This window comes from Anopheles merus, chromosome X (genome assembly GCF_017562075.2).
Source record: "Anopheles merus strain MAF chromosome X, AmerM5.1, whole genome shotgun sequence".
In the NCBI taxonomy this organism is placed as follows: Eukaryota; Metazoa; Arthropoda; class Insecta; order Diptera; family Culicidae; genus Anopheles; species Anopheles merus.
Window position 1 is genome coordinate 4,781,123 of NC_054081.1, and position 13,749 is coordinate 4,794,871.

The 13,749-nt window shown below is 53.7% G+C and overlaps 3 protein-coding genes across 4 annotated transcripts; 1 reads left to right on the forward strand and 2 right to left on the reverse strand.

Annotated features, from left to right (window-relative positions):
* Positions 1-372: 372 nt before the first annotated feature.
* LOC121590675 lies at positions 373-6,104 on the reverse strand. 2 transcript variants are annotated; one of them, XM_041910548.1, is made up of 3 exons: positions 6,004-6,104; positions 3,117-3,277; positions 373-3,046 (listed from the first exon to the last, which is right to left on the reverse strand). In XM_041910548.1, the coding sequence occupies exons 2-3, from the start codon at positions 3,226-3,228 to the stop codon at positions 2,103-2,105; spliced, it is 1,056 nt and encodes a 351-aa protein (XP_041766482.1). In that variant the 5' UTR covers positions 3,229-3,277; positions 6,004-6,104; the 3' UTR covers positions 373-2,102. The 2 variants fall into 2 exon arrangements, with proteins under 2 accessions (XP_041766482.1, XP_041766493.1); XM_041910559.1 differs by having other exon boundaries at positions 5,906-6,104.
* LOC121590684 lies at positions 4,875-6,940 on the forward strand. Its single transcript, XM_041910571.1, has 4 exons — positions 4,875-5,507; positions 5,629-5,779; positions 5,875-5,991; positions 6,099-6,940. The coding sequence occupies exons 1-4, from the start codon at positions 4,883-4,885 to the stop codon at positions 6,214-6,216; spliced, it is 1,011 nt and encodes a 336-aa protein (XP_041766505.1). The 5' UTR covers positions 4,875-4,882; the 3' UTR covers positions 6,217-6,940.
* A 71-nt stretch (positions 6,941-7,011) lies between these two features.
* LOC121590668 lies at positions 7,012-13,540 on the reverse strand (the record flags this gene model as incomplete). The annotated part of the gene is made up of 6 exons (XM_041910536.1): positions 7,012-8,743; positions 11,238-11,394; positions 12,395-12,756; positions 12,822-13,074; positions 13,160-13,308; positions 13,388-13,540. Coding segments are annotated over 6 exons (2,637 nt in total), but the record flags the coding sequence as incomplete, so codon positions are not given.
* Positions 13,541-13,749: the final 209 nt, after the last annotated feature.

Below are 13,749 nucleotides of genomic sequence, written 5' to 3' on the forward strand. Positions count from 1 at the left end.
GGAATTAACACATCCCTTTTAGTGCGCGTGTGCGAATTGCGCCGTCCCTTTTCTCATTTCATTTGCTTCCTTTTTTTTTCATTTTGCTTCGTTAAATTACCTTTATTACCAGCCAGCCCCGGTGGGTGAATCTCTGCGCTGCTAAGGCAACCAATAAAGCTGCCGGCCGGGCTATAAAGTCTGGCTGGCTGCGTAAGGATAATCTACGCCGAACGGGAGCGCGCGCACGCGCGCCACCGGTTCATTTCACGCATTCAAGACATTTGCCGCTTGCTAATTGCTGCAGCTCGATATTGCTGATGTGCCCCAAAGCTGTGCCGAACATTCCGGCACGATCGTTCTCGGGGCTTCCGGTTTGTGCGGGATGATAAGCGCCGAAGAAGAAGCCGATCGTGCAAATTAAAAAAAAACAGCCAAAGACGAACAAAAACTCAAGAGCTCCCAACGCGGTCCGACGCGGTAAATAAAGAACTGCGATCGAACGGACAAACACACACACACACACACAGGATTGCCCTTTTCGGAGGCCACCAAACGGCGAATGTCCTTGGCATTTGGGATCGCGTTCTGGATGCTGCGCGCTGCTCTTGTGCTGCGCCTGCATGCTCCTTTGCGTAATGGACGCCTCTGCTACAGTCTCCCGTTCTCGGTGGTCATCTTGATCGCTCGCTGCCGTTCTGGAGGTGTGTGGGGGCAGCTTTGAAGTCGTCTTGTTTTTTGCTGCTGCTGCTGCTCAATATTTGTAGTACACTCGCGAAACACCTTCGCGCACGAGATAGAGGCGTTATCTTCCCGCGCCAGAGGTTTGTAACACACACGCGCCTTCGATTGCATTTGCATTCGGTTGTGTGTGTGTGTGTGTGTGTGTGTGGGTTTTGGTGTCTTAAAGGTGAACGTTCTTGGGGTTCTGCAATGGGGTGGGTTTTGTTGTTGTTGGGCTTCACCGTTCACCTTTTTCCCAAGAACGGTCGCCCGACGGATATTGGGAAGCCACAAGAACCACCCGTACGCCCGGAGCCGGTTCTACTGCTGACATTCTTCGCGCGAGGACGCGCACTTGCAGTAAATTCCCCCGCCCCCACATCGGATGCTTTGTGCTTAGTGATGGGAAGAATAAAGTTTTCGTCGGTAATCGATTCCGACTAACTCCAAAGTTTTCTGGAATCAGTTTGCGGAATTGGCTCCAGAATCTGAATGAGAATAGGCGTTTGGGTTCTAAGCTGCTACGATTGTATTGATAGTCGCAAAGAATCCAAGTTTATTTGAAAACAATTGTGGATTGTCATGGAGATTCCGGGATTGATATCACTTCTGAAACTAATGATTTAAATTCCAGAACTTTTTCTGATTCCAGACCCAATTCCAATTTTGAATACAATTCCAATCCCGGAGGCAACTCCGAACCCCGATTTAGGAGACAACTCTGAATCCAATTCCAGAACTGATTCTGATTCCGGAATCAACCCCAGAATCAGCTCCAGAATCGGCTCTGGAATTGGTTCCAACATCGGAATTGATTCAAGAATTGGAATCGGCTCCAGAATTGATTCCGAACACGGAATCGGGTCGTTCCCGGAGGCAACTTTGAACCCCAATTTCGGAGGCAACTCTGAATTCAATTCCAGAGCCGATTCTGATTCTGGAATCAGCCCCAGAATCAGTTACAGAATCGGCTCTGGAATTGGTTCCGACATCGGAATTGATTCAAGAATTGGAATCGGCTCCAGAATTGATTCCGAACACGGAATAGAGTCGTTCCGATTCCGAACTCCCACCACTACTTCAAAGAGAGAGCCTACAGGGAGGGAGACAGGATTTTGCGCTGCACAAAATGCTTGATAGGTTTATTGGAGCTATAATGTCCTCATTTGCCCGCACTTCCCAACACTCCACAACTTGGTTGGAGGGGGTTGAAAGTGGGGGGAAGAAACAAGGAAACTAGTTGCTAAATAGCTTAAAAACTTGCGGCCGAGCTGGGGCTGATATGCCGAACTTGGAGCGCGTGGGACGCTGGAGCCTTGCGGATATCGCGCGCGTGCCCGTAAAGTGCCCTAAGATATGTAACAGGATCCGTACAAAGGAGGTCTCTTGGGTCCCTTTCCTTAGGCAATCTGGTTGGTAGCGTCGGCCACCGGGCGCTCCTTCCCTCCCTTCTCGCCCTTGCTGCTCAGGTAAACGTTGAAGTAGAAGAAGTACTTTTGCTTCTCGCCGTCCGGCCCGGACGCCTGCATCAGCAGATCCTTGGACGTGTCCGAGCACGCCTTCACCACCACCTCGCACTTTTCCGGCTTGGGACAGACCGGACACTTGGCGGCCGCAGCTGCCGCCGCCGGTGACTCCCCAACGTCCCCACCCCGTTCACGCTCTCCCAGCTCTCCATTGCCACCCGCCGAGTCGTCGTCCCTGTCCGTGGTGTGCTGATCGGGGGCTAACTGGCCCCTGGCGTCCTCCTCGCCTTCGTCCAGCTGGTGCGACGACCCGCCGACCGGATCGTCCGCGTCCGCCCGCTCCCGGGCGCTCTCCTGCTCGGCAAGGGCCTGCTTCCGGGCGGCGGCCTGCGCCGCATCCACACAGTTGAAGTAGAACGTCACCGGGTACGCGTTCATGCGCGACCCGAAGCTAATGTACTCCACCTCGATCGGGGGCCGCTCGTCGTGCACGGTCAGGATGAGCGACTTGGACAGGCCCGGTATGGAGACGGTGATGTGGCCGGCGCGCGTTATCTGGATGCGCAGCCGGAACTGCTCGCCCGGGAAGAAGTTAAAGTTGTGGCTGTGGTGTGCGGACATGCGCAGCGTCTCCTTGTAGATGACGGTGTACACGTTGCTGACGCGCACCTCGTACGTGCGGCCGTAGTCCGGGTGCTGGCGGGACCGGTTCGCGGCGGAGAGCAGGATCGCCAGCTCCTCCTGCATGTTGCGCACCTGCACGAACAGCGTCAGGTCGACGACGTTCGACTCGGTGCGGTTGTTGCCGATCCGGTCGATGTCGAAGTACTCCTCGAACTGGCTCGTCGTCGTCGTGTGGTGCTCGCAGTTTTCGCCCACTGGAGTTTTGTTGGAAAAGAAAGGGAACCGTTAATGTAAAGCTTGGGGATGCGGCACTTTCTTGCCTACCGTGCTGGGTGGTGAGCGGGCTGGATTCCTCCGTGCCGCCGGACGCACCGTGCAGGCTCAGGAAGGCCTGCGCGCCCAGACACAGCATCCCGAACAGGACGTGCAGTGCCATCGGTGATGTTTACGAGGCCCGTTTACGTGTATGTGTGTATGTGTTAGGCCTGTGAGGGAGGGGGGGGGGGAGGGGTGGAAACAGTCCATTAGTTTTTGCGTTGACAGTGACAGCAGGGCCGATAAAACTGGTGTACAAATTTATTGACGCTAGTAACGGTCGCGCGAGTCCTGGCGCTTTCCCCTTTTCTCAGGGGCCATTATTTTACATGGACAGTGACATGAATCACAGTGGGCATTATTGTCAGCGAGAAGAAACGAGCAAATTGTTGTTTATTGCCTATAAAACACCTCCTTTCAGCACCTACTCTTGTTGTGGGAATACATTTTCTGGAAACTGACACCTTGGTCGTCACTTCAAAAATTATCCATTAATGGATTGCGACTCTCTGTTATATAGAAATTATGCGCGTTGTGGTGAGACAGGCCCTGTGGTAGAGCCGATACGGGCACGGCTTTATCAAACATGCTGCTCAATGATCCGAAGTTCAAATCTCGTATAGACTCAAGTCTCCAAGGCGCACGCGTTGCCCTAGACATTTAGCTCCTTACCTGATTAACAAAATGCGTTAAATTTTAAATTCTACCAACTGCATGATTAGTTACTTCATGTGGCTTAAGTTGACTAAAGTTGATCTAATTTATAATTTCTGTGCTCTAAGTTTAAACAGTTTAAAGTAACACAGTTTCTCTATGGAGAACCATCCCTCGTAGTTGTTGTTAAAAATGTAATGTGTAATGAGCCTAGGAAACCTATGTAAAGACGACATTGTGACTGAATGTTACGGATAGTTATCCTTGAGTAGAAAATAGATAAGAGCAGAGGGACATTTCTCCAAACACTGAAGAAGAAAGTCTCTTGGAAGGTCTTCAGCGACCTGAATTACTCCTATTTCAATACAAACATTGCGTTATAATTGGGCATCTTGGACCTCTGCTACTCAACTTTCCCTCTGAAATGCCACTTTGTATCTAGCGACATTCGGAAGAGAGTGAAACAGATCACAACACCTAGGAATAGATGGCATTCTCAAATGAATTCCAAAATGAGTTGCTTAGGGGGATAATTTATCTATAGAGCCTGAATTCACCAATTGCATCCTATGACATCACATATCAACTGCCAGACGTCGTACTGTAGGTTTCCTCTTTTTTTAATGAAGTTCTTGGACGCTAAAGTGAGCTTTAGAGTGTCGTTAGAAGTAAATGCGTGAAATTGCCGCAAAATATTTAGCTTTAATGCTCTAAATGGGCACTTTGAAGAGCGGAGCAGGTATTTAGTTACCAGCGAAATACTACCGAAAGAGAACTTGAAGCAAGCATACGCTACTGCTTGTCTCTGTGGAAGTTCTGAGCAAAACAAAAAGGCAAACCGGAACAAACGACATGCGAGAAGGTTTTACTGGATAGTTGTTGGAGCAAAAATATCGATCAAAAACCTAAATCAAATCATTTACTGTTAACAACTAAGCCAATGCTCCAGAAATTATCAGAAAGGATGATGATGCTGTGCGCTATCATTAGACGATTGACGACCCAACAGCATATCGTTTTGAAATTTGAAGTTCAAACCGCCAAAAATGACATTTCCAGCTCTTCAAAATTGTAAAAAAATAATACGGAATTCCCCTTCATCTCCGCAGATGTCCCGAGGGATGTCGTGGGCGCAACGATTGACGCCGGTGCTGCTGCTGCTGCTGGTGACGGTCGGGCCGCGGCCGGCGGACGCCCACGGCCGGCTGATGGAACCGCCCGCCCGCAATGCGATGTGGCGCTTCGGCTTCCCGAACCCGGTCAACTACAACGACAACGAGCTGTTCTGCGGCGGGTACGCCGTCCAGTGGGAGCAGAACCAGGGCAACTGTGGCGTGTGCGGCGACGCGTACCATCTGCGGGCGCCCCGGCCGCACGAGGCCGGCGGCGAGTACGGCAAGGGCATCGTGTCGCGCCGGTACGTGGCCGGCCAGGAGCTGGAGGTCGAGATCGAGCTGACCGCCAACCATATGGGCCGGTTCGAGCTGTACCTCTGCCCGAACAACAACCCGCGGGCGGAGGCGACGCAGGACTGCTTCGATCGCTACCCGCTCTACCTGTCCGGGACGCGCGAGGTCCGGTTCTTCATACCGCCCGACTCGAAGAAGAAGGACGTGTTCCGGTACCGGGTGCAGCTGCCGCTCTACGTGAGCTGCACGCAGTGCGTGCTGCAGTGGACCTACTTCACCGGCAACATGTGGGGCCGGTGCGACAACGGGACCGAGTCGGTCGGGTGCGGCAGACCGGGTAGGTGGTAGTGCTGTTTCCTCAACCGAGCTGTTTCCAGATCTTTCGCCACAAGCACAAACACAAACAAACACACACCAAAAACGAGACGACCTCTGACGTTTGCATCCGTCCGTTTCAGAAACGTTCCGGAACTGTGCGGACATTAGCATCGTGTCCAACACGGGCGGCGGCCGCCCACCACTGTTCGTCGGCAATAACAACCCGTTCCTGCTGTACTACCGGGACTTCCGTGACCCCAAGCCGGACAACGTCTATCCGCTGATCATCCGGTAAGCTTGTTGTCTCCGGCCTTCAATTGTTATCAACCAAACTGACTCACACACACACACACACACACACCCACACACACGCACTCTTCTTGCAGGGACCAGGTGTGTCTGCCGACCGCGACGTACCGCAGCTTCATCGGGATGGAGGAATGGTGCCAGAGCAACTGTCTCCGCTACCCGCCGAACTGTCCGGAAACGGTGTGCCACTGCCCGTAAGTACCTACCCCTCTGGAGCACACTGTGTTCCTCCTGTCTCTCTCTCTCTCTCTCTCTCGGCTGATGAATTTCGTTTTGCCCTTCGTCCCTTCCCCGTCTGCAGGCAAACGTGTGAAGCGATCGGTGAGCTGCGAGGCCGCGAGGGTGCCGACGTCTACTGTCTCGACCAGTGTCTCAACTTCAAGTCGAACTGCCCGGCCGACAGATGTCGCTGCTACTAAAACTGCTGCGGCACTGCAGGGATGCCCTGTCTGCGTGTATGTGTGTGTGTGTGTGTGTGTGTCGAGTGCCGTATTGCGTCGAATGTAAAGAGCGGGCGAGCAGGCGACGAACCGCACCGACGTGACACGTGACGGAACCGACGGGATGTCCTTGCCTGCAAGGACCTTGCTGCATGTGTGCGTGTGTGTGTGTGTGTATGAGTGTATGTGTGCATGTGTGTGTGTATGTATGAAAGTGTTAATTTACAAGGTTATGCACAGGGCAAAGTGTGGCGACTTTGTTGCGGCACATTTTTTGTCTCGTTCTCTCGCTCTCTCTCTCTCTCCCTCTCTCTCGTTCCGTTTTTATTTTCGTCAAAACATGTGCGTTTTTTCCCCGCAAAAAAAAAAACAAAAACAAATAGTTCAAGAGTTTTAGCAAAACAAAAACATTCGCGTTCGTCGCCTGCGCCATCTCTTGCCGCTCCCTGCATGCAAAAACGTTAAAAAAAACAACACGAACAACAGCAGCAACCGGAGCAGGGAGAAGGAAGTATACTACAGTGGTGTCACCAGAAAAATCCGATATTCGACACAATAAAGGGGAGTGGGGGAGGGAGTAAAAAACCGAAAACAGCCTCAGCGAAGGATGGCGTTGCAATTGTGCGGGTAGAACGCAAACAAAAACAAACCATGAATAAAGAAGGGTTCAAAGTGCCGAACCAACAAGGACAATGTATCCTGCCGTGTGTGTGTGTGTGTGTGTGTTTGTTTCTCATTTTCCAAATACTCAACCAACGCGACCAACACCCATCGTTCTATTTGCATCTTTCTAAATCTATTTGCATCTGAACCCCAAATCCGCCAAATCTTGCGGGAATGCGTCCCAGCCCAGTCGGCCCTTGCCCGCGCCGATTCAGTCGACCCCTTTTGGCAGACACCCGGCGGGAGTGCGGAGCCCTGTCGTGTTGTGTTGCTATTGCGCCTATTGCTGCTGCTGCGGCTGATTGTATTGGCGGCGGCCCCCGTCCGCCCGGCGCAGCACCTCCGCGTAGGATAGGTCCAGCTTCTGCAGCTTGTGCAGGTGCTGGGAGGCGGAGGACGGCCGGAACTCGACCACCTCGTCGCCGAGCGCGTCCTGCATCAGGTCGGCGTACCGGTTGCGCAGCCCGGCCGTGGCGTTGCGCTTCTTCTCCGACCGCCGGGAGGTACGCGACGAGCCCGGATTGATCGCCGCGGCGCTGGGCGGGGTGGCGGTCGCCGTCGCGGCTGCGGTTGTGGTGCCGGCACTGCTGAGCGGAGTGGCCGAACGGTGGCCGCGCCCGGCACTCCAGCTGGCGTCGGCGGCGGCCATGGCCACCCCACCGTCCCGTTCCGGGTTCCAGGGCCGGAAGGAGGTCCGGTGCTTGCGGGCGCTTCCCGAGCGCGGCGGGGTCGGTGTCGTTGTGGCCGCCATCCCTCCACCCCCGGCGGCTGCTCCCTGCGGTGTGTGCGCTTCGTCCCGCCGGTGGCTGCGGCGGCGCGATTTGCCCTTGCGCACGCCCACCGACACGGAGATGTACTCGAGCGGGATGTAGCCCGGGCCGGCCGGTTTCTGGCCGGCCGGATCGGCCCCGCTGTTCGCCTGCTGCTCCCCGTCCGCGTACCGGCCGGCCGCCTTCGCCTGGCGGGCGATTCGCCGCCGCTCCGACTTGGTGATGCACTCCGACATCGCGAACGACTGCTCGCTGACGGCGGACGACGACACGAAGCTGACCGTCTCGCCGATCTCGTCATCCTGCTCCGCCGCGCCTTGCTGCTGATCCTTCTCCAGCCCGAACCCGGTCGGGGGTTCGTCGTTTGCGGGCGTCACCGGTGGCACTGTGACCGCTGCCGCACCACCACCACCACCACCAGGACGGGCCGCTGCCGGATTCGCCGCGCCCGGCTTCGTGTCGTCCAGCAGGGGCAGCTGGTCGCCCTCGTCCCGGTTTTCGGCCGCCTTGCGCAGCACGCTAAAGATCTCGCGGAACAGCTCCCGGTGGGCCGGGCTGAAGCGGAACCGCGAGTCGATCGCACTGTCGTCCTCGTAGATGTTGAACCGCCAGTCCTTGCCGTCCGCGATCGTGCAGAGGAAGTTGCGCGGGCTCTCGTCCGTCTGCGTCGCCTTGTTGCTCACCTCGTCCGAGTAGCCGGAGCTGGCCGTCTCGGAGCACTCGGTGGCGGCCACCGCCCGCCCGTCCCGCCGCTCGCCCGGCCCGGCCCGCTCGGGCGCGTCGTCACCGCCGGCGCCGAGGGTGGACGGACCGCAGGGCAGCAGGTCGGCGGCGTCGGCCAGCAGCTGCTGCGGCTGGCAGCTGTCCACCGGCGTGTTGTTGCCCGAGCCGGCCACACCGGTCGCCGGGCCCGGTGCGCCCGTCGGTGCGGCCGTTGCGGACTTCTGCCCGAGCGGCTGGCGGTGCACCTCCAGCAGGGCCTCGTACTTTTCCACCAGCTCCCGGTACGGGTTGGTCGGACCGGCACACTCGCTCAGCGCCAGGTCCAGGCTGTCCGGTTTCGTCGGCTCAATCTGTAACGGCGAGGGGAAGGGAAAGGAAGAAAGAGAGAGAAAGAGAGGGGGAAATAACATCAACGTTAGTGTGTGTGTGTGTTGCGCTTTACATTTCCAGTAGATTCAAAATCACTTTTTGGCGTTTTTTTACATTTTCTCTCTTTCTCTCTTCGACTCTCTGTTCCACAAAAGAACGAATAAAAAGCAATTAGAAATGTACTTTTTTTAGCGGTGTTATTCCTCTTCTTTTTTTGCTTTTACCCATCTCTCCTCTTGCAGCTGTGAGTTCGAAGGGTTCGTTGCTTGTTGTCTCTTTTTACTGTTACTTGTTATTATTTTTATTTATACAAATTAACCGGGAAAAATCATGTACACTTACGTTCCTGCGGCGATCGACCACTAGTTAGCCGACAAACTACACATATACATACTACAGCGGGCACACACGTACACGTAAAACGTAAACTTAGGCTAGCGCAACACAGGCAATACAGAGCAAAATAGTGGATTAAGCTACACCGGTTACTTAGACGCTACAAGAGGGGATCATGCACAGCCAGGTGGTGGCGCCATCTGGGGACTGATTTGAGCGTGCGCGGTGTATTAATTTGCGAGCCAAAAAAAAAGGTAGTAAACATTAAGTACAAGTGTTAAAACCAACTAGCCGTTCTACTTGTTACAAACAGCTCCTATGTGTGTGGAAGGCTTAGGAGGGTGTATGTGTGTGTGTTACTTAAAAAATAGTTTATAAAACAAAATTATATAAAAAAAAACGTAAAGATGGTTTAGTTTACAACACACGCCTGCCGTTCAGACGCTGCCCGACCGGCAAGAGCTGCCTTTTGTACATTCTATAGGAGGAACTGGAGGAGGCCGGCCCGTGGCCAACAGCAAGGGGCGCGTACACGAAATGCAAAGCCTGCCGAAGCCGCCTCGGTCCACAGGTTCAGGCAAAAATAAATAAGACAAAAAACAAAAAAGATGGCCTTGGTTTGCGGGTTTTTCAGTGGTTCGCTTTTTGCCAAATATTCTGTGCAATGCTCAATCGGTGCTGGTCGGGAAATTTGCATCGCCCTTTACGATATTGGCCGGTCGGCTGATCCGTTGGGACATTGTCGCTTGGACCCCAAAGCGCTTACAATACAACGCAACACACGCCGCACCTGCCGCTGCTAGAGATAGTCGAGCTGCTCGTACGTCGGCAGGCTGATCAGCTGGTGTATGAGCAGGGCCGGCCGGTACAAGTAGTGGAGCATCCGCTTGAGGATGGTGAACTTGCGCACCACGAGCAGCCACAGCTCGAGCAGCAGCCGCACGACATTGACCGGCAGCTCGTGCAGCGACTTGGACGAGTGCGCACAGATGGTGCACGTTTTAGCCTACAGGGAAGAAGAAGAAGAAGAGAAGGAGGAGGAGGAAAAGGAGAAAGAAGAAGAAGAAGAAGAAGACACGGAGAAAAGAAGAGGAAAGGAAAAGAGAGAGAGAAAAAACAAAAAAAAAGAAAGAAAAGATATAAGATGACACAAAACATACAAAAAACAAACAAACAAACAAGCAAACGCACACACGAAAGCGAGATCGGGAATCGCGGGACAGTGTACGCTCGTCGGCCGAGCGTCGGATAGCAGTAGTGGTACACGACAGCGACTGTTTTGGTTTTTTTTTCAAAATGGTGGTTTGTTTTTAGGTTTTGTTCTGTTTTTTTCGTATCGCGCTTGTGAGCGTTTGCGTCGGTTCCAACACGAACACACATACGCGCTCCAACAGGTCCTGGGCGCACTCTCTTTACTGTACTGGGGCGGGCGCTACTAACACGAGAGGTAAGAGTTGTTGGTTTTTTCTTCTTCTCTACACTACTTGCTATATTTCATGCATACTAAAGGAACCGTGTGTGTGTGTCTGTGTGTTTTAAAGGCTAGTGTTAGTGTTGCTCTACTCTAGTAATAGTCAGAGGGCGGATCTAGCGAACCGGAGGACCCCCGAAGCCCCCTGCTACTGAAAGCTACGGTGTTTTTTTACAATCTTTGGAGCTCCCGCAGGATCCCCGGCGGCCGCCATTGGTAATAGGGAACATAGCAAAGTGCAGGCGTATTAATAACATAATTTACAGCATATGTACATACAACATGCGCACGCAAAAGTGGTTAAAACGCGTATTATTTTGTTACAACAACGACAGTTACTAGATTACAAAACAATGCGCCTGAAAGCGAATTTAGTGGTAGTAGTGTATAGTAAAAAGAAAGAAAAAGAGTGTGTGTTTTTGAGAGCGAGAGAGAGAGAAAGAGAGAAAGAAAGTTTGTGTCTGAGTATGTGTATGTAACATTTTGCACCCAGACCCAGGGGAAGTCTGCGTGCAAACGCTGTTACCGCGTCACGCGTGTACGTAAAACAGACAGAGCAATAGTAGGAGAGCGTGGTGCAGAGCGATACTGAGCAGGTTCAGCAGCGCGCTGGCAGCAGGTTCGGGCGGCGGTACGGCGGTACTACGCTCCGTCCGCCGGTACGGTACCTCAATCGTGACCGCCGACCGGTACGTCTGCGGGAAGTCCGTGTTGCGGATCAGCTCCATCAGGCTGGCATCGTCCTCGGTGGTGCCGGTGATGATGGAGTCCTCGTCCTGCTGCTCGCCCAGATCGCGCAGGCACCGGGTACACACCGGCCCTTGTCTGCGCACGCAAAGGGGGAGATAGAGAGAGAGAGAGAGAAAATAACAGCTACAGTGACTAATCATGGGATAAATGAAGATTTCGTCAGAATCGATTCCTGCTAGCTCCCAAGTTTTCTGGAATCGATTACGGATAGTAGTTCTGAAATCAGTTTCCGGATCGATTCCGGAATCAGTTTCCGGAATTGGTTCCGGAATCGAAATCGGCTCTGGAATCGGTTCCGGAATCGAAATCGGCTCCAGAATAGGAATCGAATCTGGAATTGGAACCGACTCCGAAATTGACATCGGTTTCGGAATCGGTTCCAGAATTGGTTCCAGAATTGGTTCCGGAATTGGCTCCAAAATCAGAATTGGCTTCGAAACGGAGTCGTTTTGAAGAATAAGAATAGGCGTTCGGGTCCAATGATGCTACGTATTGATAGCCGCAAATAATCAAAATTTACTTGTTAACGATCCATTCTCATTACCATTACCGGAGCAAATTGCGATTTCCAGGTCGATTCTGATTCCGAAGCCAATTCCTATTCTAGAATCGATCCCAGAGCTGACTCCGGAATCGGCTCTAGAGTCAACTCCGGAATCGGATCCGGAGTCAATACCGGAATCGGCTCCGGAGTCAATTCCGGAATCGGCTCCGGAATCGACACCAGAATCGCCACCGGAATCGGCTCCGGAATCGCCACCAGAATCGCCACCGGAATCGGATCCGGATTCGACACCAGAATTGGAATCGGCTCCGGAACTGATTCCGAATAGTGATGGGAAAAATGAAGATTTCGTCGGAATCGATTCCGGCTAGCCCACGAAGTTTTTTGGAATTTATTCCGGATATTAGGTCCATAATCAGTTTCTGGAATCGATTCCGGAATTGGCTCCGGAATCGGTTCCGGAATCGGCTTCGGAATTGGAATCGGCTCCGGAATCGGAATCGATTCCAACATCAGACCTCCCACCACTAACAGTCACTACCAGTGACACCATTTGCCCCCCCCCCCTACCTGAACTCCTCCAGCATGGACAGCTCGTCGTGCACGGACCGGATCTCGGTCGAGTGCACGTTCAGCAGCTTCGACTGCAGGGCGGTATTTTCCTGCGCGATCACCGCCAGCTGCTCCTCCAGGTCGCCCACCTTGCCCTGCTCGGACAGGAGACACTTTTGCGTGCGCTCGAGCTCCTGCATGATGCGCAGCATCTCCTCGCTGTCCTCGCTGAGCGTGTGGTCGTCGGCCGTGGGCCCCCCGTCCCGCTCGCACTGCTCGATACCATCCTCCTCGGTGCGTGGCTCACCCGCACCGGCCGACGGTGCTGCTGGATCACTTTGCTTTGCCGCTCCAGCCGGCATCGGTTTGGCCGATTGACACTAAAAACAAAGAAGGCCAGATTTGCAAAGGAAACCACTGGTGGAGTCAGCGCCGACGGACTCACGGGTTCGGTTGTCTGTCGACTGGTGCTAACGCCCTCCTGCGAAGGAGCGTTCGGTATGGCGTCTTTCGATGCATGGCTGGTCGGGCTGTTGATTACAATAGCGGGCTGCCCGGGCAATTGCTGCTGCTGCTGACCTAGCAGCCGTTCCGTTTTCTTCGTTCGCCGGTCCGCCTCCACCTGCCGCCGCGCATCCTCGAGCGATCGGGTCAGCTCCTCTACTTTGGTTTCTAAGCTCTCTATATTGCTACACAGCCTGCAACGAGCGCGGGAGAGGTAGAGCGAAAAAAAAAAAATGATGCACAGTCTGCTTCCCTTTCCACACGCGCGCACACACTCACTGTTTGACGTGCTTCTTCTCCGCCTGGTACTCGAGCGCCAGCTTGTACTTGTCCCGCTCCAGGTCCTGAATGCTTACCTCCAGCTGCTCGTAGATCTTCATCCGCGAGTCGTTCACCTCGCGCAGGGCCGCATTCTGTTTCGTTAAGTACTGGAAAAGAGGTTGGGGAAGCGCAGGATTAGCACCGCGTTCGTGCGTTGCGTGTGTGCCCCCCCCCCCCCATACTCACCTCTATTTCCTGCACGTGATCCTCGATAATGTTCTGATGGTGCTTCAGCGTCGCCTCCAGCTCTTTGTTGCGCTCGAGCAGCGTTTTGCCCAGCTCGGCCGCGAGCTGCAGATCTGTTATCCGGTTTAGCGATAAACGGGGGAAATAAACGGAAATTAGATTCGATTAGAAATTGCATGCACAGGAACTCCCGTGCTGCCTTTGTGTTTGCGCCTCCCCCCCGAACTCCCGACCATGGCTGGTGCAGGTACTACTAATAGAAAAAAAGGTGCATTTAATGCATGCAAAGAGCAACAAAGCGCTTCGTTTGATGGTTTTGCTTCCCTCCACAACTCACCAAAACGGTCATGCAGGGTTTCTGG